Source organism: Pyrus communis, chromosome 17 (genome assembly GCF_041283825.1).
Source record: "Pyrus communis isolate YQ-2024b chromosome 17, ASM4128382v1, whole genome shotgun sequence".
In the NCBI taxonomy this organism is placed as follows: domain Eukaryota; kingdom Viridiplantae; phylum Streptophyta; class Magnoliopsida; order Rosales; family Rosaceae; genus Pyrus; species Pyrus communis.
Window position 1 is genome coordinate 1,012,874 of NC_142581.1, and position 27,434 is coordinate 1,040,307.

General features: G+C 39.0%; 5 protein-coding genes, 1 long non-coding RNA gene and 2 pseudogenes across 10 annotated transcripts; 4 read left to right on the forward strand and 4 right to left on the reverse strand.

The window, feature by feature from the left end:
- Nucleotides 1-1,494: 1,494 nt before the first annotated feature.
- LOC137708637 (peptidyl serine alpha-galactosyltransferase) lies at nt 1,495-5,885 on the forward strand. The gene is made up of 8 exons (XM_068447757.2): nt 1,495-1,967; nt 2,143-2,313; nt 2,749-2,992; nt 3,156-3,356; nt 3,626-4,116; nt 4,255-4,419; nt 4,562-4,805; nt 4,933-5,885. Exons 1-8 carry the CDS (start codon nt 1,651-1,653, stop codon nt 5,587-5,589), a joined length of 2,490 nt encoding a protein of 829 aa, XP_068303858.2. The 5' UTR covers nt 1,495-1,650; the 3' UTR covers nt 5,590-5,885.
- A 652-nt stretch (nt 5,886-6,537) lies between these two features.
- Nucleotides 6,538-7,854, forward strand: LOC137709304 (uncharacterized; annotated as a pseudogene).
- Nucleotides 7,855-10,797: 2,943 nt separating this feature from the next.
- LOC137708685 (uncharacterized) lies at nt 10,798-14,048 on the forward strand. Of its 4 annotated transcripts, none has more exons than XM_088689664.1 (9): nt 10,798-11,217; nt 11,363-11,953; nt 12,038-12,409; nt 12,510-12,568; nt 12,669-12,743; nt 12,933-13,035; nt 13,162-13,224; nt 13,356-13,466; nt 13,554-14,048. In XM_088689664.1, exons 1-9 carry the CDS (start codon nt 11,149-11,151, stop codon nt 13,806-13,808), a joined length of 1,698 nt encoding a protein of 565 aa, XP_088545790.1. In that variant the 5' UTR covers nt 10,798-11,148; the 3' UTR covers nt 13,809-14,048. The 4 variants fall into 4 exon arrangements, with proteins under 4 accessions (XP_088545790.1, XP_068303910.2, XP_088545791.1 ...); XM_068447809.2 differs by having other exon boundaries at nt 10,871-11,217; nt 12,035-12,409; XM_088689665.1 differs by having other exon boundaries at nt 10,885-11,217; nt 12,035-12,409; nt 12,960-13,035.
- Nucleotides 14,049-14,294: 246 nt separating this feature from the next.
- LOC137749319 (uncharacterized) lies at nt 14,295-15,073 on the reverse strand. The gene has a single exon (XM_068489411.2). The coding sequence runs from the start codon at nt 15,019-15,021 to the stop codon at nt 14,428-14,430; it is 594 nt and encodes a 197-aa protein (XP_068345512.2). The 5' UTR covers nt 15,022-15,073; the 3' UTR covers nt 14,295-14,427.
- A 1,395-nt stretch (nt 15,074-16,468) lies between these two features.
- On the reverse strand, nt 16,469-19,322 carry LOC137708122 (cystinosin homolog). Its single transcript, XM_068447116.2, has 8 exons — nt 19,069-19,322; nt 18,813-18,945; nt 18,137-18,226; nt 17,880-18,004; nt 17,452-17,494; nt 17,078-17,195; nt 16,929-16,978; nt 16,469-16,829 (listed from the first exon to the last, which is right to left on the reverse strand). Exons 1-8 carry the CDS (start codon nt 19,185-19,187, stop codon nt 16,680-16,682), a joined length of 828 nt encoding a protein of 275 aa, XP_068303217.2. The 5' UTR covers nt 19,188-19,322; the 3' UTR covers nt 16,469-16,679.
- Nucleotides 19,323-20,557: 1,235 nt separating this feature from the next.
- Nucleotides 20,558-23,084, reverse strand: LOC137749229 (cystinosin homolog). The gene is made up of 8 exons (XM_068489338.2): nt 22,891-23,084; nt 22,630-22,762; nt 21,916-22,005; nt 21,682-21,806; nt 21,417-21,459; nt 21,196-21,313; nt 21,054-21,103; nt 20,558-20,934 (listed from the first exon to the last, which is right to left on the reverse strand). Exons 1-8 carry the CDS (start codon nt 23,007-23,009, stop codon nt 20,788-20,790), a joined length of 825 nt encoding a protein of 274 aa, XP_068345439.2. The 5' UTR covers nt 23,010-23,084; the 3' UTR covers nt 20,558-20,787.
- Nucleotides 23,085-23,696: 612 nt separating this feature from the next.
- Nucleotides 23,697-26,099, forward strand: LOC137709433 (uncharacterized; annotated as a pseudogene). Its single transcript, XR_015958237.1, has 4 exons — nt 23,697-24,247; nt 24,738-24,911; nt 25,339-25,615; nt 25,758-26,099. The product of XR_015958237.1 is annotated as an uncharacterized LOC137709433 (transcript).
- LOC148689195 (uncharacterized) lies at nt 26,037-26,725 on the reverse strand. The gene is made up of 2 exons (XR_015958238.1): nt 26,507-26,725; nt 26,037-26,408 (listed from the first exon to the last, which is right to left on the reverse strand). It is a non-coding gene; the product is annotated as an uncharacterized LOC148689195 (long non-coding RNA).
- Nucleotides 26,726-27,434: the final 709 nt, after the last annotated feature.

Below are 27,434 nucleotides of genomic sequence, written 5' to 3' on the forward strand. Positions count from 1 at the left end.
AGTAACAAGTTCAGGCTAATGAGAGATTATGTCAAAGGGGTATGCTATCCACACACCCCCTTTTTACCTCTCACACACTTTTTGTCAATTTATGTCTTTTGATCTTCTTTAGTTCAGTCGATCCGACGACTTCAAATTAAGAGAGTGTGCATGAAGTAAAAAAGGGTGTGTGAAAAGCACACCTTTATGTCAAAACGCTTAACAAGTATGGGTTTAGGCGCGATCCACCTACAAGAAAATGATTCAGGCTTTTGCTCCATTGCTCTTGAGAGAATTGGATACCAAACTAGGGGTAGTTTCGGTTCCAACCGGTTTGGTTTTTTGCCGAAACCAAAAACCAAACCATTTCATTTTACACCACTTCTCTCTCTCTCTCTTAATGCTAAAAGCTGCTGCAGCGTTCCACACCTCCCTGCTCTCTCTCTCTCCCTTCTGCAACTTTCAGAGATGACTTGTGGATGAAGAAATTTTTCATTGTGTCAGGAAAATGATCCGTTACACTTGTCAAAGTGGTTGGAATTTTTTTATTTTTTTTAGAAATACAATGTGGGCCATTTCAATTAGTAGAGCAGCTTACCTAAGGTCCGATTTGGGCCTTTTCAAGCTCAACTTAAATGTCATTTTCAGCAAGGTCCAACTCAGTAACAATATTGAATTCTTTTTTTTTTATGAACAATAATTAAATGAACTCTACATATGACAATCTACTGTACTGGAGAAAAGTAATCAAGTTTTTGCTCATTTATGCAGGTTTGAATAGAAAGAAAGAAACAATTCGTTGTTTTTGCCTTTTAATAATCTCCTCTTCGTTGTATTACCATTTGATTTATTTTTCCAATTAGAAAGAGAAATAAGCATTATTTATTAAGAAAAATACTATTTTACGTGTCATCAATCATCTGATTTAATTCACAAATGAAGGTGTAAAAGTCATAACTCTAGTCTCCAAGGCAACCAAGCTATTTTGTTCACTTCGTTCTTGCTGGATCTTCAAGTGGGTAGGTAGATTGGTTCTATAGTAACTTTAGTTCCTATTAGGAAAGCAAGCGAGGTATTCTGCTCGTGCATGAAGTAGGTTGATCCAATGCAAATGGTGCTATATAAAATTCAAGTATCTTGACCGATACAACCTAGCATTGGCATAGAGATGAGATTAAACACTAAAAAAAAAAAACGTATAGTTGACGCATGCCCATTATTTAACGAAAATGTGGATAATCGAACCCAAAATTTTCTTAATAAGTATAATGAATATGATAGCACATGTAGCAAACATTTTAGTATCATCCTAATGAGTTTCACGCAATATCCATAAAAATGAACTTTACATCCAAAAAATGAAGTTAAAAGCAACGTTATGTCATAATCCGTGTCAAAAGAGGAAAGAAATTTCGTATTATTAAATTAAAAGTTAAATTAATCCATCACGTACTAACCAAAACCAATAATTTGGTTTAATATTTCCAATTAATTCAATGATTATTAAAATCCCATGTCGCACCAAATCTGTCAGTTACGTGTTCCCGGAGAGTGTACATGAACAACGCCAAAGCTCAGATTTTGACTTTCGACTGCATGATCTATCCGTCCATGAAAGTTCAGATCTCTTTCCTCGTTCCCTTTTTAAATCGGAACTCCAATTGAGCTGCAATGGCCGGATTCTTGGTCTTGGTGGCGGCGGCGTTGGTGGGTCTGTGCATTGATGGCAGTTGGGTGGCGGAGGCGGGTCGGGAGGCTCCGGGAACGACGGCGAGGAGGGTGCACACGCTGTTCTCGGTGGAGTGCCAGAACTACTTCGACTGGCAGACTGTCGGGTTGATGCACAGCTACCGGAAAGCCCGGCAACCTGGCCCGATTACCCGGCTCCTCAGCTGCACCGACGACGAGAAGAAGAAGTACAAAGGGATGCATTTGGCTCCCACTTTTGAGGTTCCTTCCATGAGCAGGCACCCAAAAACTGGCGACTGGTGAGCTCGAAAAAAAAAAAAAAAAAAAGATTTTGTTTCTTAATTTGATATAAAGTTTGGATTTTGAATTCTGGGTTGGATTTAATTTTTCATTTAATATGATGGGCTTGGTTTGGAAGGACCTTGCTTTTATTAATGCAGAAAATATTGATCAAATTTTAATTAAACTTTGCAGGTACCCTGCAATTAACAAACCAGCTGGAGTTGTGCACTGGCTTAAGCACAGTAAGGAGGCTGAGAATGTTGATTGGGTTGTGATTCTGGATGCTGACATGATTATCCGTGGGCCGATTGTTCCTTGGGAACTTGGTGCTGAGAAAGGCAAGCCTGTTGCTGCATATTATGGGTATATTACTGCTACGCCTTTTTTCCTTTCATGTATAATATACTGGATTTTGGCTGAGAACACATTGTATCAGACAAGAACATTGTGAATGCCATGTGAATTCCCTATGATTGGTCGTACCTTGAGTACGTTTATGCAGGCAACCTATGTTAGTTTGGAATGAGCGGCTATTTAAGTAGAGTTGTAGTTTGTACCTGACACGGTGACACCATTTGGTGGTCGAAGTGAGAGATATTCTATGTTATTGGTCAATCACTCATAGGAGAAGAACAAGATCTTGTCAACTTCATAAAACGCAGAGATTTCTTTTCTGGCATTTGAAATAATAACTTTATGGATCTTTTCTTTTGATGGGTTTATGAACAGAAAACACATTTTGCATTTGTAGGGACTGTGGCTATCAGCATATATTCGTATAATGAATTTCTCCTTCAGGTACTTGGTTGGATGCGATAATCTGCTTGCTCGACTGCACACAAAGCACCCTGAACTCTGTGATAAAGTTGGTGGGCTTTTGGCCATGCATATAGCTGATCTTCGAGCATTGGCACCCGTGTGGCTTTCGAAAACAGAAGAAGTGCGGGAAGATAGAGCTCACTGGACAACTAATATAACTGGTGACATCTATGGGAAAGGATGGATCAGTGAGATGTATGGATATTCTTTTGGTGCAGCAGAGGTAAGCTTCTTTTCTTGTTTTCTCCCTTAAATTAGTATATCCTTTAGTAAACTATAATGTTGGATGTTTTACAAACTTTCAATCACTTACATTTGAGCGTCTTCTCTCAGTGTGTGTGCGTTTTCTTGTTAATTGGTATTGGTTTCCTTATTTCCCTTTTCAGGTAGGCCTTCAGCACAAAATAAATAATAACTTGATGATCTACCCAGGATATACTCCACAAGAGGGTGTTGTGCCTATTCTTCTTCACTACGGCTTGTCATTTAGCATAGGGAATTGGTCTTTTAGAAAATTAGATCACCACGAGGACGCTATTGTTTATGACTGTGGCCGACTCTTTCCAGAGCCTCCATATCCAAAAGAGGTATGTGATAACTTTTCTTATTCAAGAGAAGCCTGTACATTTTTTTGTTTTGGTAAATACCTGCACATTTACTATATGGTGTATGTCTGCATAAATTATCCCACTGCTAAAACGCAATTGCTTAGATAGGGCATACTTGGAAATACTGAATGGAATGCTCATTTGGGTTTTGTTATGAACCTGTATGTAAATATTTTTTTTCGAAACGTCAAAATTCTGTACATGGAAGATCATGTTCAAGGTCTTGAATTGATTGTTTCTGTATCCAGGTAAATATGATGGAACCTGATAAAAATAAAAGGCGGGCTCTTATGTTGAACTTAGAGTGCATTAACACTTTAAATCAGGGTCTTTTACTACAACATGCAGCAAATGGTTGCCCAAAGCCAAAGTGGACAAAATACACGAGCTTTCTGAAAAGCAAAACTTTTGCTGAACTGACTCGGCCAAAACAGCTGACTGCTGCTACTTTACGATTTGAGGAGCCAGTACATGTAGTACAGGAAGTGCAGCAGGAGGTTGTCGATGAACCTGGAAAACCATATCCAAAAATCCACACCCTTTTTTCTACAGAATGCACCCCTTACTTTGATTGGCAGACTGTAGGACTTGTCCACAGTTTTCACCTGAGTGGCCAGCCTGGAAATATCACACGATTACTCAGCTGTACGGATGAAGACTTGAAGCAATATGCTGGGCATGATCTGGCTCCCACCCATTATGTTCCTTCCATGAGCCGACATCCATTAACGGGTGATTGGTAAATCTTTTTCTTCAAGTGTTTTCTTTCCTTCTTATAGTTTATTCTTGGTGGTGGTTTTATGTTAATTTCAGCATCGACATCCTATCTCCCAATCTTTAAGAGAAGCAAAGATCATTCTTTTGTTCTATCTACCAGGTATCCAGCAATTAACAAACCAGCTGCAGTCCTTCATTGGCTCAATCATGCAAATACGGATGCAGAATACATAGTGATTCTTGATGCTGACATGATCTTGAGGGGTCCAATTACCCCATGGGAATTCAAAGCAGCACAGGGACGACCAGTTTCGACTCCCTATGGGTAAGCAATCTGATTGTTTATTCTTATTTATCATTTTATGGTTGGTATCTCAGGACCCAAAATGTAATTAGGGGTCTAGATTTCTAGTTTCTAGTTGTATAATCCATATGAGGACTAATTTTTCCTAATCTGTATATTGTAGCTATCTTATCGGCTGTGACAATGAGCTTGCAAAACTCCATACTCGACATCCTGAAGCCTGTGACAAAGTTGGGGGTGTTATCATCATGCACATAGATGATCTTAGAAAGTTTGCTCTACTGTGGTTGCACAAAACCGAGGAAGTCCGGGCAGACACAGCTCATTATGCTACAAATATCACTGGAGATATTTATGCATCTGGTTGGATCAGTGAGATGTATGGTTACTCATTTGGGGCAGCAGAGGTAAATTGTTCTGCTGTGTAAAAAAAGTGCTTCAGTATTTACCCTGAGCATCATCAACATTATTTAGGAAAGTGTTTCACTGCTGTTATGTAATAATGATTCTATTTCCCTCTGTTCTTCCATGCAGTTGAAACTACGGCATCAAATAAGCAGCGAGATACTGATATACCCGGGGTATGCTCCTGCACCAGGCATCAAATACAGAGTATTCCACTACGGTTTGGAATTCAAGGTTGGAAACTGGAGCTTTGATAAAGCAAACTGGAGGAATGTTGATGTGGTTAACAAGTGCTGGGCCCAGTTTCCAGACCCACCCGGCCCTTCAACACTCGACCGGACAGACAATAACAAACTGCAGACAGATCTGCTTAGCCTAGAATGCATTAAGACACTAAATGAAGCGTTACACCTGCATCACAAGAGAAGGAACTGTCCAGATCCAAACTCAGATGCAGCAGAGGAAGTTATAGTATCAAGGAAACTCGGTAAGTTGGATGGAAGTTTTGGTCTAGGAAGCAACCGTGTCCAAATGAATCATTCCGAGGAGATTCCAGAACCTACATTGACTGATGGGATGTTTAGTTCTGTGAGGTTCTTGGTTATTGCTCTATGGGCATTCTGTGGCTTGGGCTTCTTAACGATCGCGTGGGTGCTGTTTTCAGGTCGTAAAGGGAAAGGTAAAAGAGGTAAAAGTTATAAAATCAAGAGAAGAAATTCTGGTACAGGATTTATGGATATTAGCAGCCGTGATAGGCATTTACGTGGAGTTGAAGTACCTTTATGACATTCTTTTGTGAGGTAAATTCAAAAACTCCATCAAAAGTTGAGACCGAGTTTGCCTTTGCCACGAGTAATGTAGTAACCAAACTCGTCCATACGGCATTACATTGGCTAAGACAGGCATGTTTCAGTTTTGAAGAAAACAGGTCGTTGTCGCAACAATTCTTACGAAATGCTAGTTTAGGGTTTTGTTTAAGAGGAAGAGGAGAGGCTGTGTGGTAATTTCCATTTTTTATATCACTTTGTATTTTACTCGTATTCTTTCCCATATGAAATCGTATACGCATATTTGGTTGCTGATTTCGCATGGTGTTTCTTTCCTTCTGTGCATAAGTTCTGTCTTCTTTTTGTATTTAAATCGTACACATGCACTTGAAGTTCTGAATTTGATTCCTCCATCCTCAATATCGATTTTACAAAAAAGAAACACACATTTAGTTATGCTATTCATGTTATATTGTAAGATTGTTAAGATTCAAGCAAATGCGTTTTCCTCCGTATCCTCCAACCATAATGTCATTGGCTCCATAAATGTCACCTGTTATTGATCCTTGACGAATAAAGAGAGAGATTAGAGAGGACGGGGTAAATTATCGATTAAACGGTGAAATCTCTCCTAAGAAAGGGTTTGAGAAAGCCCGTCTCCTCGGCCCAATTTGCTTGGATAAGAATCCTAACCAAATTCAATTGCTTGGAAGCCAAGTTAAGGTCTATCATGCTTCTAGGGTTCTACCATTACAATTACATTCAAAGCAAGCACTAAAGAACTGAGCAGCCAAAAGGGTCCTATCTAGTGCGTAGGCTCTCTCTCTCTTTAATTTACTCGTATAATTTGATTTTGAATTGGATAACTAGACATGTTTGAGAAGAAGGAGAGAAGGGGAAGCGACATCAACCAATTCAAAATGGCACCGCAGGAGATGAACGCGGACTTCGATGGCAGGACCTGGAGATGAAGAATAAGAAGAAGCGCCTCAAGGTCAAGGACATACCCAAGAACGGCGACGAGGTTCAAGGTAATTCCCTCTTTAATTTATCCGTACTTTCGTTATGAAATTTTGTAAATTCCATTAAAGTAGTTTTTTAAGTTGTTTTTGGATTGGGATTGATTGCAATGGCTACGGTTAGTTGTGGAGGGATGTTGACAGACACCACCTTTGGATATCATGGAGAATATTGTACCTCCCCTCAACTTACTTGATCGGATTCACTTAAGCGTCCTCTGCAAGTACTGGAGTTGGATTGCTATGCGAAGGGACATCCGCAGTACTGCTCCGCTATTTCCCTGGTTAGTTCTCGCTCAACGTAGTTCCAACTACTTAGAGTTCTCCATCTGAGGGTAAAGTTATCAGGATAGGTTTGCCTAAGCGAATTCGAGGGCGGTTTCATAGTTCCTCCAAAGGTTGGTTGATTATGGTAAAGGGAAAATCCATATTTCTACCAAACCCTATTTCAGGATAGTGCGATTTATACGTATTGTTTTTGTCCAACATCCAAGGAGTCTCCTTTATCCCTATTGTTTTCGCATGTGGCATGCTATACGTATTGGTCAAAAACGATGAGATTGAGAGTGGAGGCGTTGTAAGTTGCGCGTTACGCTTCAGAGATGGTGATGAGCTGCAAATGAAGTTGGTTTATGACAAAAAAAGGAAAAATCACGGGAAAATTCATTCCGAGAGCGGGATCGCAATGCCTTTGTGGAGGTCATCATCGAGGACAAGTCATATTTAATAGAATCAACAACCAGCAATGAAGTCTTGCTGATTCATCATGTTTAAAAATCATGAGGTGACTGATTATCGCTGCATTACAAGGACTCTTGATTTCTTAGTTTACAAGATTGATCCGGAGAACGACGAAAGGTTTGTCGAGGTACAGAGTTTGGGGAACCAAATATTATTTGTATCAAGCCGAGGTTGCTCCTTGTCCTTTCCAGCGGGTAATTCCAAAGGGTTGAAAACGAATTGCATTCATTTTGTAGAGTTAGAAGTAAGGCAAAGCTTGTTTGGTCTTGACCATCCTTTTGGTACTGGTACAAGCCGCGTCTTCTACTTAGATGGTCGGAAATTTGAAAATTCGGTAAATTCAGAAATCTGGGGACTGAGTTGGTGGAGTCCAGCAAGTTTATGGTAGCTTACAGTTCCTCCTTTCTGTTTCAGTAGTGCATGTAGTAGTATTAGTACTTTTTTCTTCATTTGCAAAGAGTTACATTATTGCAACAATTGCACTAGTTAGTCTGATGTTCTTAATTTTTTTATGTTCCAGTGGATTGGTGATCCAAAAGGATATCTTTATTGCTTTATAATGTAACTCTTTGCAATCTTATAACATAACAATCTTATAACATAATATTCTTTATGATGACATGTTATGTTATAAGATTGTTGATATTCGCCCAAATGAGTCTGCATGTCACTATCAATAAAGAGAAAGAAGAGAGACTGAAATAAATAACGAGTTACATTTTCATAACCATTTTATTAATTCTTTTAGTTTTCATATGATTCATATTACCTCTCACACCGTTTTTAATTTTTATGCATTAATCTTCTTCCATTCAATTGATCCGACAACCTAAAATTGAGAGGGATGTGTGAGAGATGAAAATTGGTATGTGAATAGCACCATCCTCTTAATCATATAAAAGTTTATCAAGTTGGAATTGGAGTTGCCTAGGCGAGGTGAAGGGTGGTTTCTTAATTCTTCCAAAGATTGATGATTATAAATCAATATCAGTAGATTCACTACAATAGATAAAAACAATCGTTTGTCCACAAGAGAAAAAAACCTAGATCAAATCAAATCATATCAAATCCTTAATTAAATCACATCAAATTACTATTAAATCAAATATCTAAAATACTTTCTTTTGTATTATTTGTGTATCTATTATTTGTGCCTTCAGTATTATGATATGTTATACTCTAAGGAGGCGTTTGGTTGCCCTCACTAAGTGGGACTGAACTGGACTGGACTAACTATTAGTCTAGTCTTGTGTTTATTGTTGTACGAGACTAATGTTAATGAGACTAGCTGGGATTAGCCTAGACTAAAGACATCGCTAGAGGTTCTTAGCGAGAGTCCCTGGAAACCATGGGACTAGCTAAGACCCCTCTCTGCTCTTTGTTTCACGAGACGTCAACCACATCGTTCCTGCTCTCCCTTTTACACCACCAGATGGCCACCACCCTTTCCCCCTTCAGCCTGAACCCACAATCACGAGACCTCAGATTTGCCCATCCCCGAGATGCTTTATCGTCGAGCTCGTTGTCGAGAGGCAACACTTCTCTGCTTAGTTCCTCGGCTTCATCGACTCCCAATCTTGCTCTCCCAAAACCATTTTCAAACACAGATCTAACGAACCTGCAACGCTTCACCAGACAACTTTTGTATTCGATCTCTCCTCATTCGATTTGTTGTGTGTATTTTGGTCCTTCACTCATAACTCCACCAATCTGCTCCTAGAGAAGAATCAATCGTCGCCATGTTTCTGTTGGACTGCTTCTACGGGTTGTGCAGAGGGAGGCCAAGATTCTATTTCTGGGTTTGGATGGCGATTGGGATGATCTGGGGACTGGGTTGCCTTGGACGGAGAAGAAAGATGGGGATGGAGAGAATAGAAAAATGGAGAATTGTTATGAAAAAAAAAAGAATGGAGTATACTAATAATATAATTTAAATAATATAATATTAATATATGTAGAGTAAATAATATAATATTAAGATTTGTTAATGATTCTGTTTTTTAGTCCAACACTGCACCAAACGCTTCACTAAGTCAGTCCAGCTTAGTCTAGTCTAAGCCAGTCCAGTTTAGTCCCTGAAGCTAATCCAGTCCGAGATAGTCTGGTGCAACAAACGTATCCTAAGATTGTTGATACACGTCCAAGCGAGTTATTTTCTATAAACCTGCATGTCACTCTTAATAAAGAGGCTGAGAGGAGAGAAAACGAAATAAATAACCAATTACATTTCCACTACCACTTTATTGATACCTTTAAATTTATTTTATATATATATATATATATATCACATAAATAAATGTCTACTTAGAAAAAAGAAATATATAATCGTATTGGAATACATAAATTGCAAAAAAATAAAAAAAAATAAAAAAAAACATAATAGATTATAAAGTATTATAACATATTCAAAGACCTAGAAATTAGTCGGAACGGTGATTAACTGCCTAAAGCCTAAGTCAGACTTTAAAGGCATTAAGTGGGGATTTTAAGAATAGTGGATTTCATATGATTAATATAGGATGGCCTAGGCGAAATATTAATCATACAAAAATGTATCAAGTTGGAGTTGCCTAAGTGAAACGAAGGGTGGTTTCTTAGTTCTTCCAAAGGTTCATGATTATGACACATTGCCTCACGTCATTCGTAAGCATCAAACAAATAGCCTTCAAGGGTCATACTGTCCACTTGGTCCGAAAGGGCGAATAGTTGAATTCTCAAACTTTGGTTTTTGTGATAACACGAAAATTTTGTGCCCCCCCCCCTAAGATATATTAATACTCTGGTGTTTTGGGCCGATAAATATTAATTATTTGTATATTGAATCAAAAATCTAACTGCTCCCGTGGTAGACAAACCCAATACTAAGATCATCTCTAACATTTGGATTAAAATTCAACATTTTTAATTTAGAAAATTTAGGTTTTAACTTAGAAAGAGTTTTTATACACAAACCCTTCTGGCCTATAATTTTAGCCACAAATTATTAAAAAAATGAATCTCACCCGTTAGATTTAAAGGAGATGGAAATCTATGCCGTCTGATAAAAATAAAGGAGATGAAATTGCATATGGGTGGTCGACAACCCCATCAGGTTGGGCCCCACTTCCCCTCAAAGTGTCACATTTTCCTTGCTTTTTGGCGCGTTAAAATGCTTTTAGCGCGTTAACTAGCGTGCTTTCTCTTTTTTCGCAGCACGTCTACGTGCACAGTGGGCTAGGATATTTAACCCAGACCTATTTCTTGGCTGGTATTTGAGTTTTTTTTTTTTAGTTCTAGTACTTAACCCAATTAGAAAGGAAATTTTAGAACTTACTCCAGCAATTGGAGTTGGTCTAATAGTCTAATAGTACCTAGAGTCTAGTACATTGGAGTTGGTCTAATAGTCTAATAGTACCTAGAGTCTAGTACATCGGAGGGAGGGGGACTTGAAATTCAAATCAGCCAAAAAATTAGAACGTTGGAGGAATACCGTTGGTTTGAACACGCGGGTCCTACAAACAAGAAAAAGTGTAAAGCATTTGAATTATATAAAGATTTGGAGCGGAAAGTCGGACGTCCACTTGTCAGTCTGGCTTTGGCAGCAATAATCCGAAGTCTCATCTCAATCTCTCATACTCTCTGCGGCCCTGCCGGGGTCCCTCCCAACTTTTCCACGACACTTTTCATTTCAAATTTCAAATTTCGAAATCGACAAGGACGACGACGAACCTGACAATTTATGCAAATCGTAAATCCGACGTTTGATTAAACAAACACACAAGGGTTTTGTTTTTTTTGCCTCAAAGTTTGGATCTTTCGGACGAAATCGTACCAGAATCATGGGAGAATCGACGTGTCTGATGCAGCCGTTCTCCTATGCTGCCGGCATCCCCAACGACGCACACGAGGTCAGTTCTTCGGTTTGTGTCTCTATTTATTGTGATTGTTAAGGTTGAATTTCTACGTGCAGAACACTTTTTACTTGCTGGGTAGTTTTTGGATTTCGGTTTTTGAGTTGGGTGTGAAAAAGTTGGGAACTTTGTGTTGTTGCAGGGGAACCCGATTCATGCTCTTGGGCAGTCAGTGTCGTTCGGGAGGTTCGTGTCGGAGTCATTGGCTTGGGAGAAATGGTCGACATTTTCGCACAACCGGTATGTGGAGGAGGCCGAGAGGTACGCCCGCCCCGGTTCAGTTGCGCAGAAAAAGGCTTTCTTTGAAGCACATTACAAGAAAGTCGCTGCTCAAAGAGCAGCCGCCTTGCTTGAACAAGCAAATGCTAATGCTAATGCTGCTGCTGCATCGGAAAATGCACCCGAACCCAAATCTGAAAGCCGGGATCTAAAGACGAGGATTTCAACCTCTGAAGTGTTCGTCGATGAGCAAAAGGAAGAGAAAGTCGAACAGAAGGTCTACGAGCCAAATCGAGAAGAAGAATCTATTGGTAAATATACCAATGACTATAATGCAAACACTGAAATGGAGAAATTTGAAAGCAGTAAGGTGCACCCTGTAGATCATGAAGACCAAGTTTCGGGGGAGAATTCGGTTGAGGTAGAACTTTTGAGCCAATGTGCTGATAAGGACAAGGAGGTAAACGGCATGGAGCTCACCGGCGCACCCCAGATCGAAAAGCCTCTGTTAAAGGTAAAAATCTTGATCTATAACCAATAAATTTCACACTCATTGACTTATGGAGGTTGCTGAAAACTTGTATTGTTGCTTCAGCAGAGTTACAGATCGAATCAAGAAGCTTCGACACCAGTGAAAACGAAAAAAACCAGAATATTTAGTTCCTCAAAATCATCATTAGCATATCATAAAGCACCCAAAGTCCCATCTTCTCCAGCCAAACCCACAGCTCCTAGTTGTTCCCGAAAGGATGACATTATCACTCCATTGCGTAAATATCCGGCTGCAGAACTGGAGGACAAGAAGAAATCAACTCCGAAATCACTTCACAAGTCGGTCAAATTTACGCCCATCAGGGAGCTTTCTAGACTGACTTCGACCGTCATGAGGAAGATTGAAAACTCAAGAGTTGGTGCTAGTTCTTCCAAGACATCAAAAGAATGCCTGACTCCTCTGAAGACTCCAACTACGGTGCCTCCCAATTTCTTTGAATATTTTGCCAAATTGACCGACGAATGCAAAACTTTGCCAAACTCGCTATCCGCTAAAGAATTTGTCTTTCGATGTGCAGGTATCTAGGAATGAGGTGCGCAAACGTTCTACAACCACCCCGTGTTCAGAAAAGCGAAGGTAACTCTGATCATATGAAAAACAGCAAGCGTTCCTTTTTTCAATCGATATATGATTCATGTCTGATCCTGTTTCTGCTTGTGTATTTCATGAATCACAGGGCCAAAACACCGCTTGATCCCTCAGCCAGTGGAACCAAAACTCCTGTGTCCAAATGGCGTTTACTCCGTACAGAGTATGTGCCTATCTTCTGTCATTTTTCCTGTATAATTCACATGTAGTATCATGAAAGAATATGCAAAAGCAACAAGAATTCTCACATATGGACATAAACATCTGAATTAATGGTTATGTGGGTCTCACGTAGCGCCAATCGTTTAGGACTTCGAGTTCTTATGATTTTCCCTTCTCCCAATTTGGCCAGTTGTTCAAAGTTTTTGAGTGCCTGCAGAAACAAGGCGAGGTCACCATTTTCATCGGCCCCTATCGCTTTAAGAACTGAAGAAAGAGCTGCAAGTAGAAAGAAGGCAAGGGTTTTGCCTATTTCTTTGTTATACATGTTCCCGAATTCTAATCATATCGAATTTATGAGATAGAGTTACAAATGTGGTTAAAGTTCTAATCGATGTCATGTTCTTGTTCACCGCTTACAGAAGCTCGAAGAAAAGTTTAATGCGAATGAGGAACGAAAGGTGCAGGTGCAAAGAAAACTCAAGGTTGTTCTCTAATTACCAAGCTTCTTCAATCCTTTCTCATTTTTAGTCCGTACAAATCATCAAAACTTTAGGGCTAGAGCTGGTTTGGTTTACAACTTCGGCTTAATACCTTAACTGCTATGGTTATGCAGGAGGAAGAAGAAACAGAAATTGGAAAGTACCGCCAAACCCTTTGCTTCAAGGCGAGGCCGCTTCCTGATTTTTATAAAGAAAGAAAATCACCAAGGAACGAGATACATAAGGTAAATGTTTGTCCCCACCAGTTCAAATGCTCCTCACTGAAAGCAAAAGGTTATTTAATGGTCGGTTATTTTCCCCGCTTCCTGCAGGTTCCAGTTACTCCTCAGTCAAAGAACCCAGGGAAAAAGCCCACTCCAAGCACAGTTGAGAGCTCAACGTCTCTACCTCCTAGTGGAGCTTCAATAAAGAGCATTGGCTCCAAGAATGTCCAAGGAAGGAATAACCGAACCCCAACCTGTTCTCTCATTTCACGATCCTTCAAGACTACTCGCGAGAATACATCTCCAAATATTCAGCTTGGACAACCTAAGCTTGAAAACAAGTTTCTGTTGGAGCAGAAGTGAGACGTATCAGTCCTGAAAGCTTCGAGCAACTTTCAGATAGTCTTGATCACACCGCGTAACAAAATGAGTTTGCCGAAACATGGAAATATGCATAGAGATTGTGAGCAAATTCGTTCTTGTATGACGAGTGTAGTTTGCAACTAGTATTAGTAGACAAAGATTTGTAAGATCTTTCCGTTGTTACTTGTACCACGATTTGTTTCTACTCTAGTAAATGTAGAAATACTGGAAAGCAGCAAATATGTGGAATTTCTGCTCTGCAGAATCTCATAAATTTTTAGCATCGAGCCCCTACGAATTAAAGAAACAAAAGTCATGATATTTGTGCAGCGTTCTTTCAAGTCTTCGGGCAAGATTGTGCAGAATTTCGATGAAATCAGTCTTATAATCGGTTGTATATGACTTTGAGTGAAGAGAAAAATAAACAGATAATTATATACGACGACTATCTCTACCAAATATAAATGCTTTATGAAGAAGTTGAAATTAAGAACTAAAATTTTCATCATTATCAGTAACTTGTACATCAAGGATTCAATGAGAAAGCAGAAGGAAAGAAGCAAAAGGATGTTGACTTCATCCACATTAGAAGGAAAACAAACAATAATTAAACCACTACTCACGTTTGTGGCACTAAGCACCAACCATCATCTTCCTTAATTTGATGATCAACCACGTAGTCCACATTAAAGAAACCCATCTCTTCATAATCACCATGATGATCAACATCAACATAATTTTCCACCGTTCGATCATCATTTCCATCATCATAATATCCAATTGCATAACCATTGATTTCATGACCATCATCGCCATCATCATGGTCATTCTCATAATCGTTAGAGAGATGATCCAACATCTCCGTGGCGGACAAACCCAATTGATTATTCAAGCCGGTTTGCCCGTCCACGACCCGCCAAGTGACCAACCGATGGTTGGAAACAACGTCGGACGACTTGAGCTTTTGGTTGCCCTTGGTCTTTTCCTTGGCCTTGGAAGCCGGGTGAATGTGACACTCGGTGCACTTGGACTTGCCGCACTTGCCCGTGAACTTGGAGTGGTTGGTGGGCTTGGTTGGCACCTTGGTGAACAACCCGGCCGTGGGTGGAGACTCGAACTTGTTGACGTGTCGGGTTGCCGGTCTTGGGTTCAACGGTTCCGGTAGGATCCGGTATGTCCGGACCATTCCATGTTGGCGACCCTCTCTCTTCATAGTTGACAAATTGGGTTGTGGGCTAATGAAAAAGATGGTGGAGGTGTTGATGTTTTGCTTCTGGTTATATAGTGCAAATGAAAACTTGGGAAGCACGGTGTCGTTTGGTGGGTAGATATTTCGTGTTGGCCAAGCCATTGACAAAATTGACAACTCATTTGCTTGTGAATGAAGGTCTTTCTGACTGTTCAATTGTGTTTAAGGGTGGTTTTAGGAGCCTAATCAACATTTATTAATTGTATTAAAAAGGCTTTTTTTTTATTAATTTTTTTTTAATTTGTAAATTAGCACGTCAAGTAATGTTGAATGCAGCCGAAATTAAAATTTAATATTAAATAACTTACATACCCTCATATGCAATGACAATTTCAACCTTATGATGTTTTTAAATACACCTCAGTCACATCTAACGTGTATATCCCAATATTATCTATCGTTTTCAACTCTCAAAATCATTCTCACCTCCATTATAGAACAAACCTGCTGGTAAAACTGGACACCTCTGGTGGTAAGAATATAATTACTGACTAAACTGAAACGTTATGACCCCAAAAACGAGAAGAAGAAAAACTCATTCAGAGTATCTCGATTTTCTATCCAACGATTCATGGAGGCCTTCTATCCAATTTTCTACATACAACTTACATTCTTCTTCAACTGGATTTCATTGTTTGCGATCACATAGAAGTAAAAAATAAAAATATATAAATATGTATTTGCATCTAATATGTGAAGAATGTGGAATGTGAAGGTATTATAAGAAAGTATGTAAAGTGTATTAAAATAAATTTTAATTCATCGTTTCATATTATAATCTAAATCGTTTATCTTTTTTTTTTTTTCATTAGTTAGGATTTGGAGGTGGGCGGAATCGAACCTTTAACGAGGTGGGTATTAACATGGCTAAAGTGCCTCCAAACTCATCGGAATCATTTATTTACTTGATCATTATTTATAGGTTTATTATACAGAAGATCAATTAAACTCGAGATCGTTTAGTAATTTATATTCATAGAACAAGTCGGTGATTCATCGTGAAAATGCTAATTTTTGCCAAACTCATCGTTTTGAAGATACATTAACTATGAATGAACGAGAAAGAAGGTTCATCCATGAATTGCAAAGTTTAGGATTAGTCTCAATTCCTTTCCCAAGAACTCGCATAGCTCCTACGATTCACGAACTCTAAAGGAAGCAAAAAGCTCGTGATTGTGTGCTTTTCTTCAAAGTTTGAGTGACATGGTTCTTACAATTAAACCGAAAAACCAAATTAACCACAAATCACGCTTGTGGCACTAACGACTAACCTTAATCTTACTTTGCTAATCCGTCACATAATCGCTAGAGAGGTGATCATCGCCCGCCATCATCTAGTAGATAACTTGGGTTCGGAGTTTATGAAAGTTCTCGAGCCTTCGGCTCTCAGTTTACCCCAAAAGAATAACAGTTCAGTAAAACTAGCAGTACATATAATTGAATTGCATAATGTTCATACATTGTGGCTGCTTTTGATGCTCCAAATACATGTTTGTTTTTATTTCCCTGTACACAAACAAAGTAAAATACAAGAGACAATCGAAAGCTGACTAAATCTTACATACCAGATGTAAGCTAATATCATACATGTTGAGAGGCCAAGCCAAGCCAAGCTCGTAGCTCTATACGTTTTCTGAAACTGAGTCATCGGAAGACTTGACAAGCGGTTCTGTGCTCTCCTTATTGATGATTTTAGGGGAGATCAGAGCTTTCTTTCCACGATACAGCACGAAATGTTGACCCATGAATAGAAGGTCAAAGAATATAGATATCTGAAAGAGCAAAAACCGTCCACGTATAAGAAAGGGCATAAATCATTTAAAGAAAGAGACACAAATCAACTTAATCAAGACGTAGATATCAGTCCATACCAAAGACAGCAAAGTCTTTCCTATATTTCCATAAAAGTTCACCCAAGAATCTGGAAACGTGCACAAGTTAAGAATAAATTAAGCACGAAGGATTGAGGATTGATGTTATCGAACTGCAAATATCATTGGTTGAGGAAGAGATGATGAACCTTGATCTATAGACTGCATGGCCATTTGTGCATAATTAGCCACCCCTCCAGAAAAGTCAAGTAAAATGTTGCCAATGCTGAATCCATCTGTGCTCTTCCGCAAGAAGTTCATGACCGCCTAATTACGAAATGCATTTGAATCAACACAGGCTTACTGTTTTTTCATGATAAAATACTAATAAGATACGGGTTCATTCAGCAGTAACAGTTCCTTTCTTTTCTTCATTTCCTGTACATCTATACACTCTAATTGAAGTGATATCAAATGTATGAAGGCTATTCACAATGACACGGCATGGGCGATCCATTGATAAATGAGTACAGAAACATGAGAATTTTTATAAGGACTATAGAGTATAGAAGTCAATATTAACCTGGGGTATATATTTGATGCATGTCATAAAAACTTGAATTGAGCTGCAACAAAATCAAAGAATTGAAGTTAGAACGAGAACTTTACAGAAATACAACTATCACAGAATAGAAGAAACCAGTATGAGCAAAATAAACTGAATAAGTTTTGAGGCGACAAAAAGTAAATAGATCTTGACATCTGCACTGCTACAAATCATTCTAATTTGGATGGGGATGGTTAAGTTTATCCGTTTATGCATAATGAGGACTGAGGAGATGAAACTATTGACTGTCCCCCGAGGAGATGCACACAACAGAATTTCCAATTAAGAAAGAAGCTGACTTTAAAATGCATCCCAAAGCATTGATGAGAAATTAAGCGAATGTCATGATTTCAACTGACTACATTGAAATTCGAGGCACTGAAATGTAATGGTAAGAATCTTACTTGAAAATGGAGATCAACCAAAGCCAGGAATGGCTTGGCAAAGCTAAGAAAACACAAACTGCAGCACCTAACCACACGGCAGCAACAATTCCAATGGAAATCTTGGAGACCTTCTGATTTCCACGCTGCATAAAGCCATCAACGGAAGGTCACATACAAAAGTTGCCATGACAATGACGATATGACTAACATCAAGATTGCGAACCTATAACACAGATTTTAAATCAAAACTAGGGAAAGAAAATCAAGACACGTACTTCATAGATTAATATTTGGTACAGGGTAATTGCCGTCAGTAAAACAGCATGAATAGAGAAAGCAACATCATTTGCTGCAACAGGTATCATCTGCAATAATAGGACAAAAAAGATTAGTATTTCCGAGTATACACAAATGGCCACTCAATTCAATCTCTCCCATATGTCCTTCCTTTCAAAGAGGACCGACTAATTTGATCATTTTGAGATTCCAGATGCCGCAAGTTGTGAGTTGAACTTCTACTCTTAGTACTTAGTGTAGGCATGAAACTATTAAGATTTACGTGCTAAAACAGCAAAACACACAACCAACGAAGGGGACCGGACAGCTTTCTGAAATGTAAATTTCTTGACTGACTCAGAATCCGGTGTACCATATGTAACCAATCTCCAAGAACCCCAAATACACCAAGTCTATCGAGTTTCGTCTTAAAACTGATACATTACATTCGTTGTGTAATCTACAAACTTGCATCAAGTATCAAAATTCAAGCTGAGCTAATTAACCCCCTTGCTATTCGACCGAAATACAACCTACCCAATTGTGAAAATTTAAATTTCAACGCGAAAAATCGAAGCTTTGCGAGTCGATACAAAGAACACAGCAGCTGGGAATATCAAAAACAATCATATGAACAAGTAGCTAGTTGGGTGGGAGAGCGAAAACAGAACAAACCTGTTTCTCGCCGTACTTTTCGAAGTACTGCTTCTGGACGGCGGAGCTGAAGTAGAGAGTGGCGTTGTAAATGAGGTAAGAGGAGTGCTTCGTCAAATTCAGCACCACGAAATCGAAGTTCAGACCCACCACACTGAAATCCGAACACAAATTTTCAAAACCCACCATCCAGAAATTAACAAGGGAAAAACCCATTTCGAATAAATAATTTGATTGGAATCGAATGCCGGAGAAAAATAGGGACGGGATTAATCACCTTTTCCGGCGGAAATTCAAAACGACTTGCGGGTAGAAGCTGACGGACCAACTCACGAACGCCGCCCATCCCATCACTTCATATATGATTTCCAGAGGAATCGAATTCCACGACGCCATTCCTTCTCTCTCTCCTCCCAATTCCCACTTAGCCAGCGGCGGGAGGATTCCGAGCAGCCTTAAAATTTAGTCCGGTCAAAAGCGCGCGGAGAGAGCAAGAGTGTGAAGAAAGAAAGGGGCTTTTTTTCAGCAAGGCAATCGCTTTGACTAGTCAGATTTCAACCGTAATTCGCCAGTCCGTTCCATGTGGGCCCCACTCGATGACGTGGCTTGAGCTGGCGACGTACACGTAACGTTATGGAGCTACGATTGGTGCTCTTTTTTATTCTCCAAAGTTTCTGTTGGAGGGGTGAATTAGGCCATCTACGCGGGCACGTTCATCGAGCTCTTTCTGCAGGCCCATGATTTACAGTTTTTGTTTTTAACGTACATCCCGCCAAATTTCATCGTGGGGTTGGTTGCTCCGTTGTATGCATGTTAATAGGGCATGTATGTTTCTTATTGTGGTTCACCTTCGTATTTTTCGCAGTCAAGTTACATATTCGAGAGTGTAGCTAAGTTTGAATCTCTATTTACGGTTAAGTTTGGGTTTGCATATTTTTCGTTAAAATATATTTTGAGTACTAACATTAGAGAAAGTATTTGTCGTACCACGAATGAAAAATAAGCGTGAATCTCTTATTTTATTTGTTGTCCTCATAATACAAAAAATTGTTCTTAATAGTAAAAAAAGTTGTCAAAGTATTTTTTTAATAAAAAATTGTTTTGCGAATGGCTTTTTATGAGTCTTTAAAAGAAAAGAAAACTAATGAAAAAAAACTTAAAAACTTTGAGTTTTAATGATAAGGACAAAATAAAGGGTAAAGTGAATAGTACCAGGATTGAATTTTTAGTGTAAAAATATGATTTTTCGTTAAAATGAATAATACCGGAAACTTTTCGTTAAAATTCTCTTAAAAGAAACGGCGTGTGTGTGCAGTAAAATATGAAAGATCAAAGTCAAAATAGAATAAAGAAAATACAATGTTTAATAAATAACCTTAACAAAATGCAAAATAAAACATTGATTTTAATACAAGAGGCGTTTCAGATTTCAATTGTAAAAACGCTTAAAATTGTAAAACGATTCGTGGAGATGAAACGAAACACTTAAAATTGTAAAAACGCTTTGACTTTTCAGATTTCAATTGTAATTTCGTTCCATGTGGGCCCCACTCGATGATGTGGCTCCACCAAGCAACGCACACAGGAATCCCATCGTCATCGAGATCTTTCTGTGAACCCCATGATTTTCAGTTTGTTGTTTTCAACGTATAAGGCGCCAAATTCCATCGTCATCAACCTCATTTTAGTTATAGATCTGGACGTAGCCAAGTTCGAATTTCTATTTACATCTAAGTTCAAGTTCGCATTCTATTAGTTAAAACTATATTATACGGACTAATGCTAAAAAAACTACACAACACTTTTTCCACGCACATTATTTTTCACAAAGCAAGTACTAGCGCAATTTCGTTAACTCTCATTTCTTTACAAACAAGCAGCTGAAACACAAAAGGTAACCCTTCTTTTGGCCGGAACAATGTACAAAGGGGGACCAATATTTACAGTCGATGTGTGCTAATATCATGTACATCTTGACATCAAGCCAGGCGAAGATCTATACGTTTTCATGGACTGCGTGATCGGAAGATTGGAACAGCGGCTCTGAGCTCTCCTTACTGAGTTTCGGAGGGATCAGCGCTTTGGCGGAAGGATAGAGCAGGAAACGTTGACACATGAAAAGAATGTCAAACGACACAGATATCTGAAAGAGTAACAAACCAACAGGTATAAGCAAAAGCGGAAGAAAGCCGTGTGTCAACGGCTTGATATGTACTGGAATCATTTAACAAAAGAGGTTCAGAACGTTGTTTCGATTCATACCATAGATAGCAGCATCTTCCCCATGTTTCCGTAAAAGTTCACCCACGAATCTGGAGAAGTGAATAAGTTTTAAAGGAAATTAAGCACAAGGGTACTATCGAATTGCAACTATTATTCGGTTGAGGAAGAGACGATGGTGGACCTTGATTTATAGACTGCACAGCCATTTGGGCATAATTTGTGACTCCTCCAGAAAAATCAAGTGAAAAGTAGCCAATGCTTAATCCATCTGTGCTCTTCCTCATGAAGTTCATGAATGCCTATATTTCGAAACGTTTTGTATTAACAAAGGGATGTTGCGTTTCATGACTTCAAATCGAAACAACATGAACAATACTTAATCAAGGTGAAGCAAGTACTGACCTGGGGAGTATATTTGATGACCGTCATGAAAACTTGAATCAAGCTGCAGCGGTATTAAGTTAATATTCGAAGTTAGAAGCGAACTTCGCATAGATCGCGCTATGACATAAACCGAAAGTTTCTACTCATCTTCAAGGCAACAAAACATAAACTGAAGCTTGACATATTCCAACAGTCATTGGTTGAATGGGATGAAGTAAGAAAACGAGCCGACTTCAAATCCATCTTAAAGCATTGACGAGAAATGTAAGGAGGATGTTCCTACCTGAAAATGTTAATTAGCCAAAGCCATGAATGGGTTGGAAAAGCTATGAAAAAACAAACTGCGGCGCCTAACCACACGGCAATGACAATTCCTATGGCAATCTTGGAGACCTTCTGGCTTCCGCGCTGCATAAAGACATCAACAGAAGGACAGACGTAAACATTTCCACGACAGAATTATGTACTGATTAACATCAGGATAGAACACAAATGTGAATCAAAATCATTGACTTACTTCATAGATAGCAATTTGGAACAGAGTAATTGATGTCAACAAAACAGCATGGGCAGAGAAAGCAACATCATTTGCTGCCACAGGTATCATCTGCAATTTGCAATCATGTACAAAACCCAAATATGTAAGTTCCTTTAGGATTGCTTATGGAAAAGTCAAAAGCGTTTTCAGTTTCAGACAACTAAAAGTGTTTTTAGTGACATTTATTAAAAGTGCTTCTTAGTTATGGAAGCCTTTGACACTTGTAGTGCTTTTTGGGAGAAGCATCTATCAAGTAGAAGCGCTTAGACTTTTCTTTAAAATTTTGTTGTGCTTTTTGCGCTTATGAGTAGAATTGCTTTTCTAAACAGGCTAATCTCATTCTTCATGTAACTTGTATAAAAAAATTAAGCTGAGCTAATTATGAACTCGTTTGGATGTGCTTTTAAAATGACTAAAGCGTTTTTAGAAAAAATAATTTTTGGTTCCAAAAGCACTTAAAGTGCTTTATGCAAGAGGCACCAGTTATGTGTTTTTCCAAAATTTATTTGAATTTTTATTAAGGATTGATTCTAAAAACATTTTCCCCAAAAACGTTTTCAGTCATTTTAAAAGCACGTCCAAACAAGCAGTATGACATTTGCTAATCAACAGAATAAGGCCTACCCAGGTGAAACAATGTGAACTTTCGACATGAAAATTGGAAACTTTGATATGGAGGGAAACACAACAAACCTGTCCTTCGCCGTACTTTTCAAAGTACTGCTTCTGGACGACGGAGCTGAAGTAAAGAGTGGCGTTGTAGATGAGATAAGACGAGTGCTTCGTCAAATTCAGCACCACGAAATCGATGCTCAATCCCACAACACTGAATCCAAACCCAAATCAAAATTCAAATTCCAACCCACCCACCAAAACTTAGAAACTCATTTCAAATAAAGACAAAATTTTGACTGGAATCCAATTCCGGAGGAAATCGAGATGGGATTTAATGACCTTTTCCGGCGGAAATTCAAGATGACTTGCGGGTAGAAGCTGAAGGACCAACTCACGAACGCCGTCCATCCCAGCACTTGGTACGCGACTTCCAGCGGAATCGAATTCCACGACGCCATTCCTTCCTCCCCCACTTTCTCTATCTCACCTCCCGATTTACCACTCGGCCGGCGGCCGGAGGATTCCGAGCAGTCTTAAATTTTGTCCGATCAAAAACGCGCGGAGAGAGCGAGAGTGAGAATTTGCAATGGAAGAGCTTAACTCAGTTTTTCAACCGTAATTCGCCCGTCCATCCCAGGTGGGTCCCACGTGATGACGTGGTCCCGCTGTTTTTTGTTTTTTGTTTGTTTGGGTGATGCGGCCCTGTCAGTTTAGTTGGGCTTTCAAGAAAGAATTGGCATTTGTGGGCCTCTCAATTCAGTTGGGCTATTGTAGTTTCCAAGTAGCAAAATCTTAATTTTGAGTAAATTGTAGCAATGGTTTCTTAAATTTAACTCAACTAAAGCAATAGTCGTTCAACTAAAAATCTATTACTATTCGTCCCTCAACTTATCAAAATATGCAGCTATGATCCATTATCATTGGTCCCTCAATTTTAATCCAACTAGAGAAACGATCTCTCAACTTTAATCTAATTGGAGCAATGATCCATCAATTGTAACCCAATTGTAGCAATGCTTCTTCCACCATAATTCATTTTGACAAAATCCTACAAAGTTTTGATGAGTTGAGAGATTTCAATTCTACCAATAATCCCTTCAACTTAATATATTTTGACAAAATTCTAACAAAACTGACGAAAACAATGATAGCTATACATTTTGACAGAGGTTGGGGAACGTTCGTACAATTTAATCTTTCAAATCCAGTTCTAAAATTGGAAGCTCACTCTAATTTCAATCCATGGCGAATTTGCTTATCAACAGAACCCTGAAATCAATCGTAAACTCCAAACTGATCGGAGCTCTCTCTTCTCGAGCTCGCCACCTCAGCTCCGCCGCCACCGCCGAGCAGCCCCCATCCGACGGCCCATCTTCGCTCTTCACCTTCTCCTCCGACGGAAAAGAAGACAAGAGCAACAGAAATACCCAAGATGACAGCATATTGGTCAAGTCGCCGTCGAGTTCGAGTTCCAAGCGCGAAGCGGCGTCGTCGGTGACGATGCCGATTTCGTTCATGACGGGGTCCATCGTGGGAAAGAGGTTTTACAATCAAGTGACGACGAGGCCGGCCGACGACGGGAATGGGTGGACTGTGATGCTCGATTACCGGACGCTCAAAACGCCATCGAATAGGCCCCTAAAGCTTCCTACTTTAGCTCTGGCAAAGGCCATTGCGGCGGAATGGGAATACCAGCTGAGCTGATTTTGTGCTCTAATTTCAATTTTCATAAGCTTAGATCAATAGGGTTTTCGTTTCACTCAAAGTTAAAATTTGAGAGCTTAGCTCAATTGGGTTTTACTGAAAATTGCAACTTTTTTACTTTTTGGGGCCTGTAAGTTCATAGTAACTTCACTCAAATGAGTTTTCCCCAATCGAATTTTCGTTTGCTCCGTAATTTAGGTGTAAGTTTTGTTTTCTAATTTGGATGTTTTGCATTTTAGTAGTAACTCAATCCAAATTCAAAGTGGATAGCAAGGAAAGTAGGTTTCTTTACGAATTGAGCCTCTGTTCCCCTGTACTGCTATCGAAAAGATTCGGAATTACATGTTTTTCTCTACTTGTGTGAAGCTTCTGCTTGTTATTATGTATGGTGAGGTGATTTATCTCATGGAACTTTATTTATTTTAGGAAACAGATGGGATTAGGCCCTTTACAATGCCTCTTATGAAGCATGCTTGTTTAGGAAACAGATGGGATTAGGCCCTTTACAATGCCTCTTATGAAGCATGCTTGTACTGCACTGGAAAGAGTTCCTCTGACTCGGCCAAAGGTTATAGATTATTTGATGAAGAAATTTAATCAAGATTTAGTCTTCTGTCGTGCCCCGAACGACAATGATATCACTAGTATTTTCCATGGTACGATGTTTGTTTGCGTATCTGATTGTTTGCTGATTTGATTCAATATGTATTCTGATTCTCTTTAAGCTGCACTACCATTATCTAGATACAACAACAACAACAAAGCCTTTTCCCACTAAGTGGGAAAAGGCTATATGAATCCTAGAACGCCATTGCACTTGGTTCTGTGTCACGTCTTCTGTTAGATCCAAGTACTCTTAAGTCTTTTCTTAGAGTCTCTTCCAAAGTCTTCCTAGGTCTTCCTCAACCGTTATCTAGATAAAGTTTCATTTCTGCAGTCTATCAACAAAGAAATCAGTGTAATTTCGTTCATTCTTAGTCTTTTATATGTTAAAATCCTGAGCATACCTTTCGTGAAATTGCTTGTGCTACTCCCTGAAGTGTATATTTGTTGCTAACACATAGCGCCCCAAATTTTATGTAGACTGACAAGTGGAAAAAATGGATCCTTTGCTTGATTGGGTGAAGTCAGAATTTGGCTTCAAGCCTGCTGCGTACCCAGCTTTTTTGGTGGGAAGCAGGAGGATGATCTCACAAAGGCTATAGAGACCTTACTGAAAGAAACAGATGACTGTGAATTGGCAGCAATTGATGCCATTGCATCATCAGCACACTCTCTAATAATTGCCATCGGAATTTTTCGTGGGAAGTTACAGATTGAAGAAGTAATCGAGTTGATCAGACTCGAAGAAGATATACAGGTCTTATTCATTTACTTCTCTCTCTCTCTCTCTCTCTCTCTCTCTCTCTCTCTTTATTAAATTTGTGCTGACATAATGGATTATGGCTCGTGGGCATAACAAACTCTTGCGAAGTCTTAAAAAACCTCATCTTATTTTGCAGGTAGACAGGTGGGGTTTGGTTGAAGGCGATCATGATGTAGATGCAGCTGATCTCAGGGTACAAATCTCATCAGCTACTGTATTACTAGGTCTGTCAAGAAGGACTTAATGTTCATACATCTTTTCTCTGTTCTCTTACATTTTCATATCTTCGTAAGAGCGTTCTTAGGAGGAGGTTCTTAGATTGCTTACGATGTTATAGATATTTGAACTCTTCCCTGTGCTGCTCAATTTTTTGTGAATTTTCTCCTGTGATTGTTGAAATGAGGTTAAAGGAATCTGTAATAATTGGCTTTGCGATTCAGTGCAATAAAAAAAACAATCTCTCGGCTCTCTTGTACAATACGGAGTGAAAGAGCTAGTTTCTTCTCTTGTACAAACCCCTTCAAATTTGTTTCATTGATTTCATGGAAGTAGAATGCCTTGAAAACACAGTAGATTACTATTTGTTTTAATGCCTTGAAATTATGGGAAAGAAGTACAAATCAATGCTAGAATACAGATTGATGTTAGAATCGAAAGGCCAGAATGCAGAATTGATGGTCTCATATGATATGACATCAAGGATCTTCTCTACAGCAAAGCACACATAGCGGAGGCTGTTTGCTGATTTCGCAGTCACAACAGGCTGTGTTGCAGTCATTGTTGCATCCTGCAGAAAATCATGCTAATCACATTACTTCAGCCCCAAGTTAGGTCAAGCGAAACAGAAGCGTAAATCGCACAGACAATGGAGTTTGATCAGATCACCTGTTATGGTAACGTATTCGTATGGCTCGAGGTCTACAGAGTTTCCGAGAAAAGAAAGGCGAGTGCTTGCTTGAACGAAGTTGGTCTTCACTGCTATAAAGATCATATAAACCAAACACCCAGCTACAGCTACCATCATCATCAACTTCATCGTTCTGATTTCGACACAAGATTGATAGATTAGCTTCTCAGGTGAGTTTTTCTGTCGATCAACTCTCTCTCTCTCTCTCTCTCTCTCTCTCTCTCTATGTATGTATGTATATATATATATATATATATATATATATATATATATAGACTGTTTAGCTGTTGAAGTTTAGGAGAGAAGACAACCTAACCCAATTTTGAGAAGAGTCACAAGTATGAAAATCTGTGGTATAAAATGTCGAAAAGTATATTTGTATGAATCATCCTATACATGTGTGAATAAAAGGATTTAATCTTTGCTCGATATGTATTGTTTTATGCCTTTTTAAGGAATCACAACTGTAATGTGACCTAGCAATATTTGCCTTTCACATCGACAGATTAACCGAGTTAAATGTCATAGCCTCAAAAGGAGAGAGGCTATGACATTTTACTCTGTTAATTTGTCGGTGTGAAGGTCACCGCTGCCACATGGTTTGTGACATATCAATTTCATCGTTCACCGATGTTCTGTACACGGATAAGTAATATTATGTAGCTGGGATTCAGATTTTCGAATCAACGAAAAGCTTCTAGTTCAACATAGAAGCCAAGTAATATAATGACACAGGCTCTCAATCAATGCTGTAGATACGAAGTTCGGTTGAACTGTAAAAAACATGGGTGTTAGACGGGTTCGACGTATGCAAAACAAGATGAACCATGACACACAAAATAAGGCGGACTTCACTTAAAAAAAAAAAACGAATCAGGCTTCTGGCACACAATACTAGGTGAGCTA

Excerpts from the sequence above, each read along its gene's own strand:
- LOC137749319 (XM_068489411.2), bottom strand. The coding sequence starts at position 15,021 with ATGAAGAGAGAGGGTCGCCAACATGGAATGGTCCGGACATACCGGATC.
- LOC137708122 (XM_068447116.2), bottom strand. The coding sequence starts at position 19,187 with ATGGCGTCGTGGAATTCGATTCCTCTGGAAATCATATATGAAGTGATG. Across the intron at positions 17,495-17,879 it reads TGGTTGATCTCCATTTTCAA|CTCAATTCAAGTTTTTATGA; the intron begins GTAAGATTCTTA and ends ATTTTGTTGCAG. Across the intron at positions 17,196-17,451 it reads GCATCAAATATATACCCCAG|GCGGTCATGAACTTCTTGCG; the intron begins GTTAATATTGAC and ends TTTCGTAATTAG.
- LOC137708685 (XM_068447809.2), top strand. The coding sequence starts at position 11,149 with ATGGGAGAATCGACGTGTCTGATGCAGCCGTTCTCCTATGCTGCCGGC. Across the intron at positions 11,954-12,034 it reads TCGAAAAGCCTCTGTTAAAG|CAGAGTTACAGATCGAATCA; the intron begins GTAAAAATCTTG and ends TTGTTGCTTCAG. Across the intron at positions 13,467-13,553 it reads CAAGGAACGAGATACATAAG|GTTCCAGTTACTCCTCAGTC; the intron begins GTAAATGTTTGT and ends CGCTTCCTGCAG.
- LOC137749229 (XM_068489338.2), bottom strand. The coding sequence starts at position 23,009 with ATGGCGTCGTGGAATTCGATTCCGCTGGAAGTCGCGTACCAAGTGCTG. Across the intron at positions 21,807-21,915 it reads TCCAAATTGCTATCTATGAA|CGCGGAAGCCAGAAGGTCTC; the intron begins GTAAGTCAATGA and ends GTCTTTATGCAG. Across the intron at positions 21,314-21,416 it reads TCATCAAATATACTCCCCAG|GCATTCATGAACTTCATGAG; the intron begins GTCAGTACTTGC and ends TTCGAAATATAG.
- LOC137708637 (XM_068447757.2), top strand. The coding sequence starts at position 1,651 with ATGGCCGGATTCTTGGTCTTGGTGGCGGCGGCGTTGGTGGGTCTGTGC. Across the intron at positions 2,314-2,748 it reads CCTGTTGCTGCATATTATGG|GTACTTGGTTGGATGCGATA; the intron begins GTATATTACTGC and ends TTTCTCCTTCAG. Across the intron at positions 2,993-3,155 it reads ATTCTTTTGGTGCAGCAGAG|GTAGGCCTTCAGCACAAAAT; the intron begins GTAAGCTTCTTT and ends TTCCCTTTTCAG.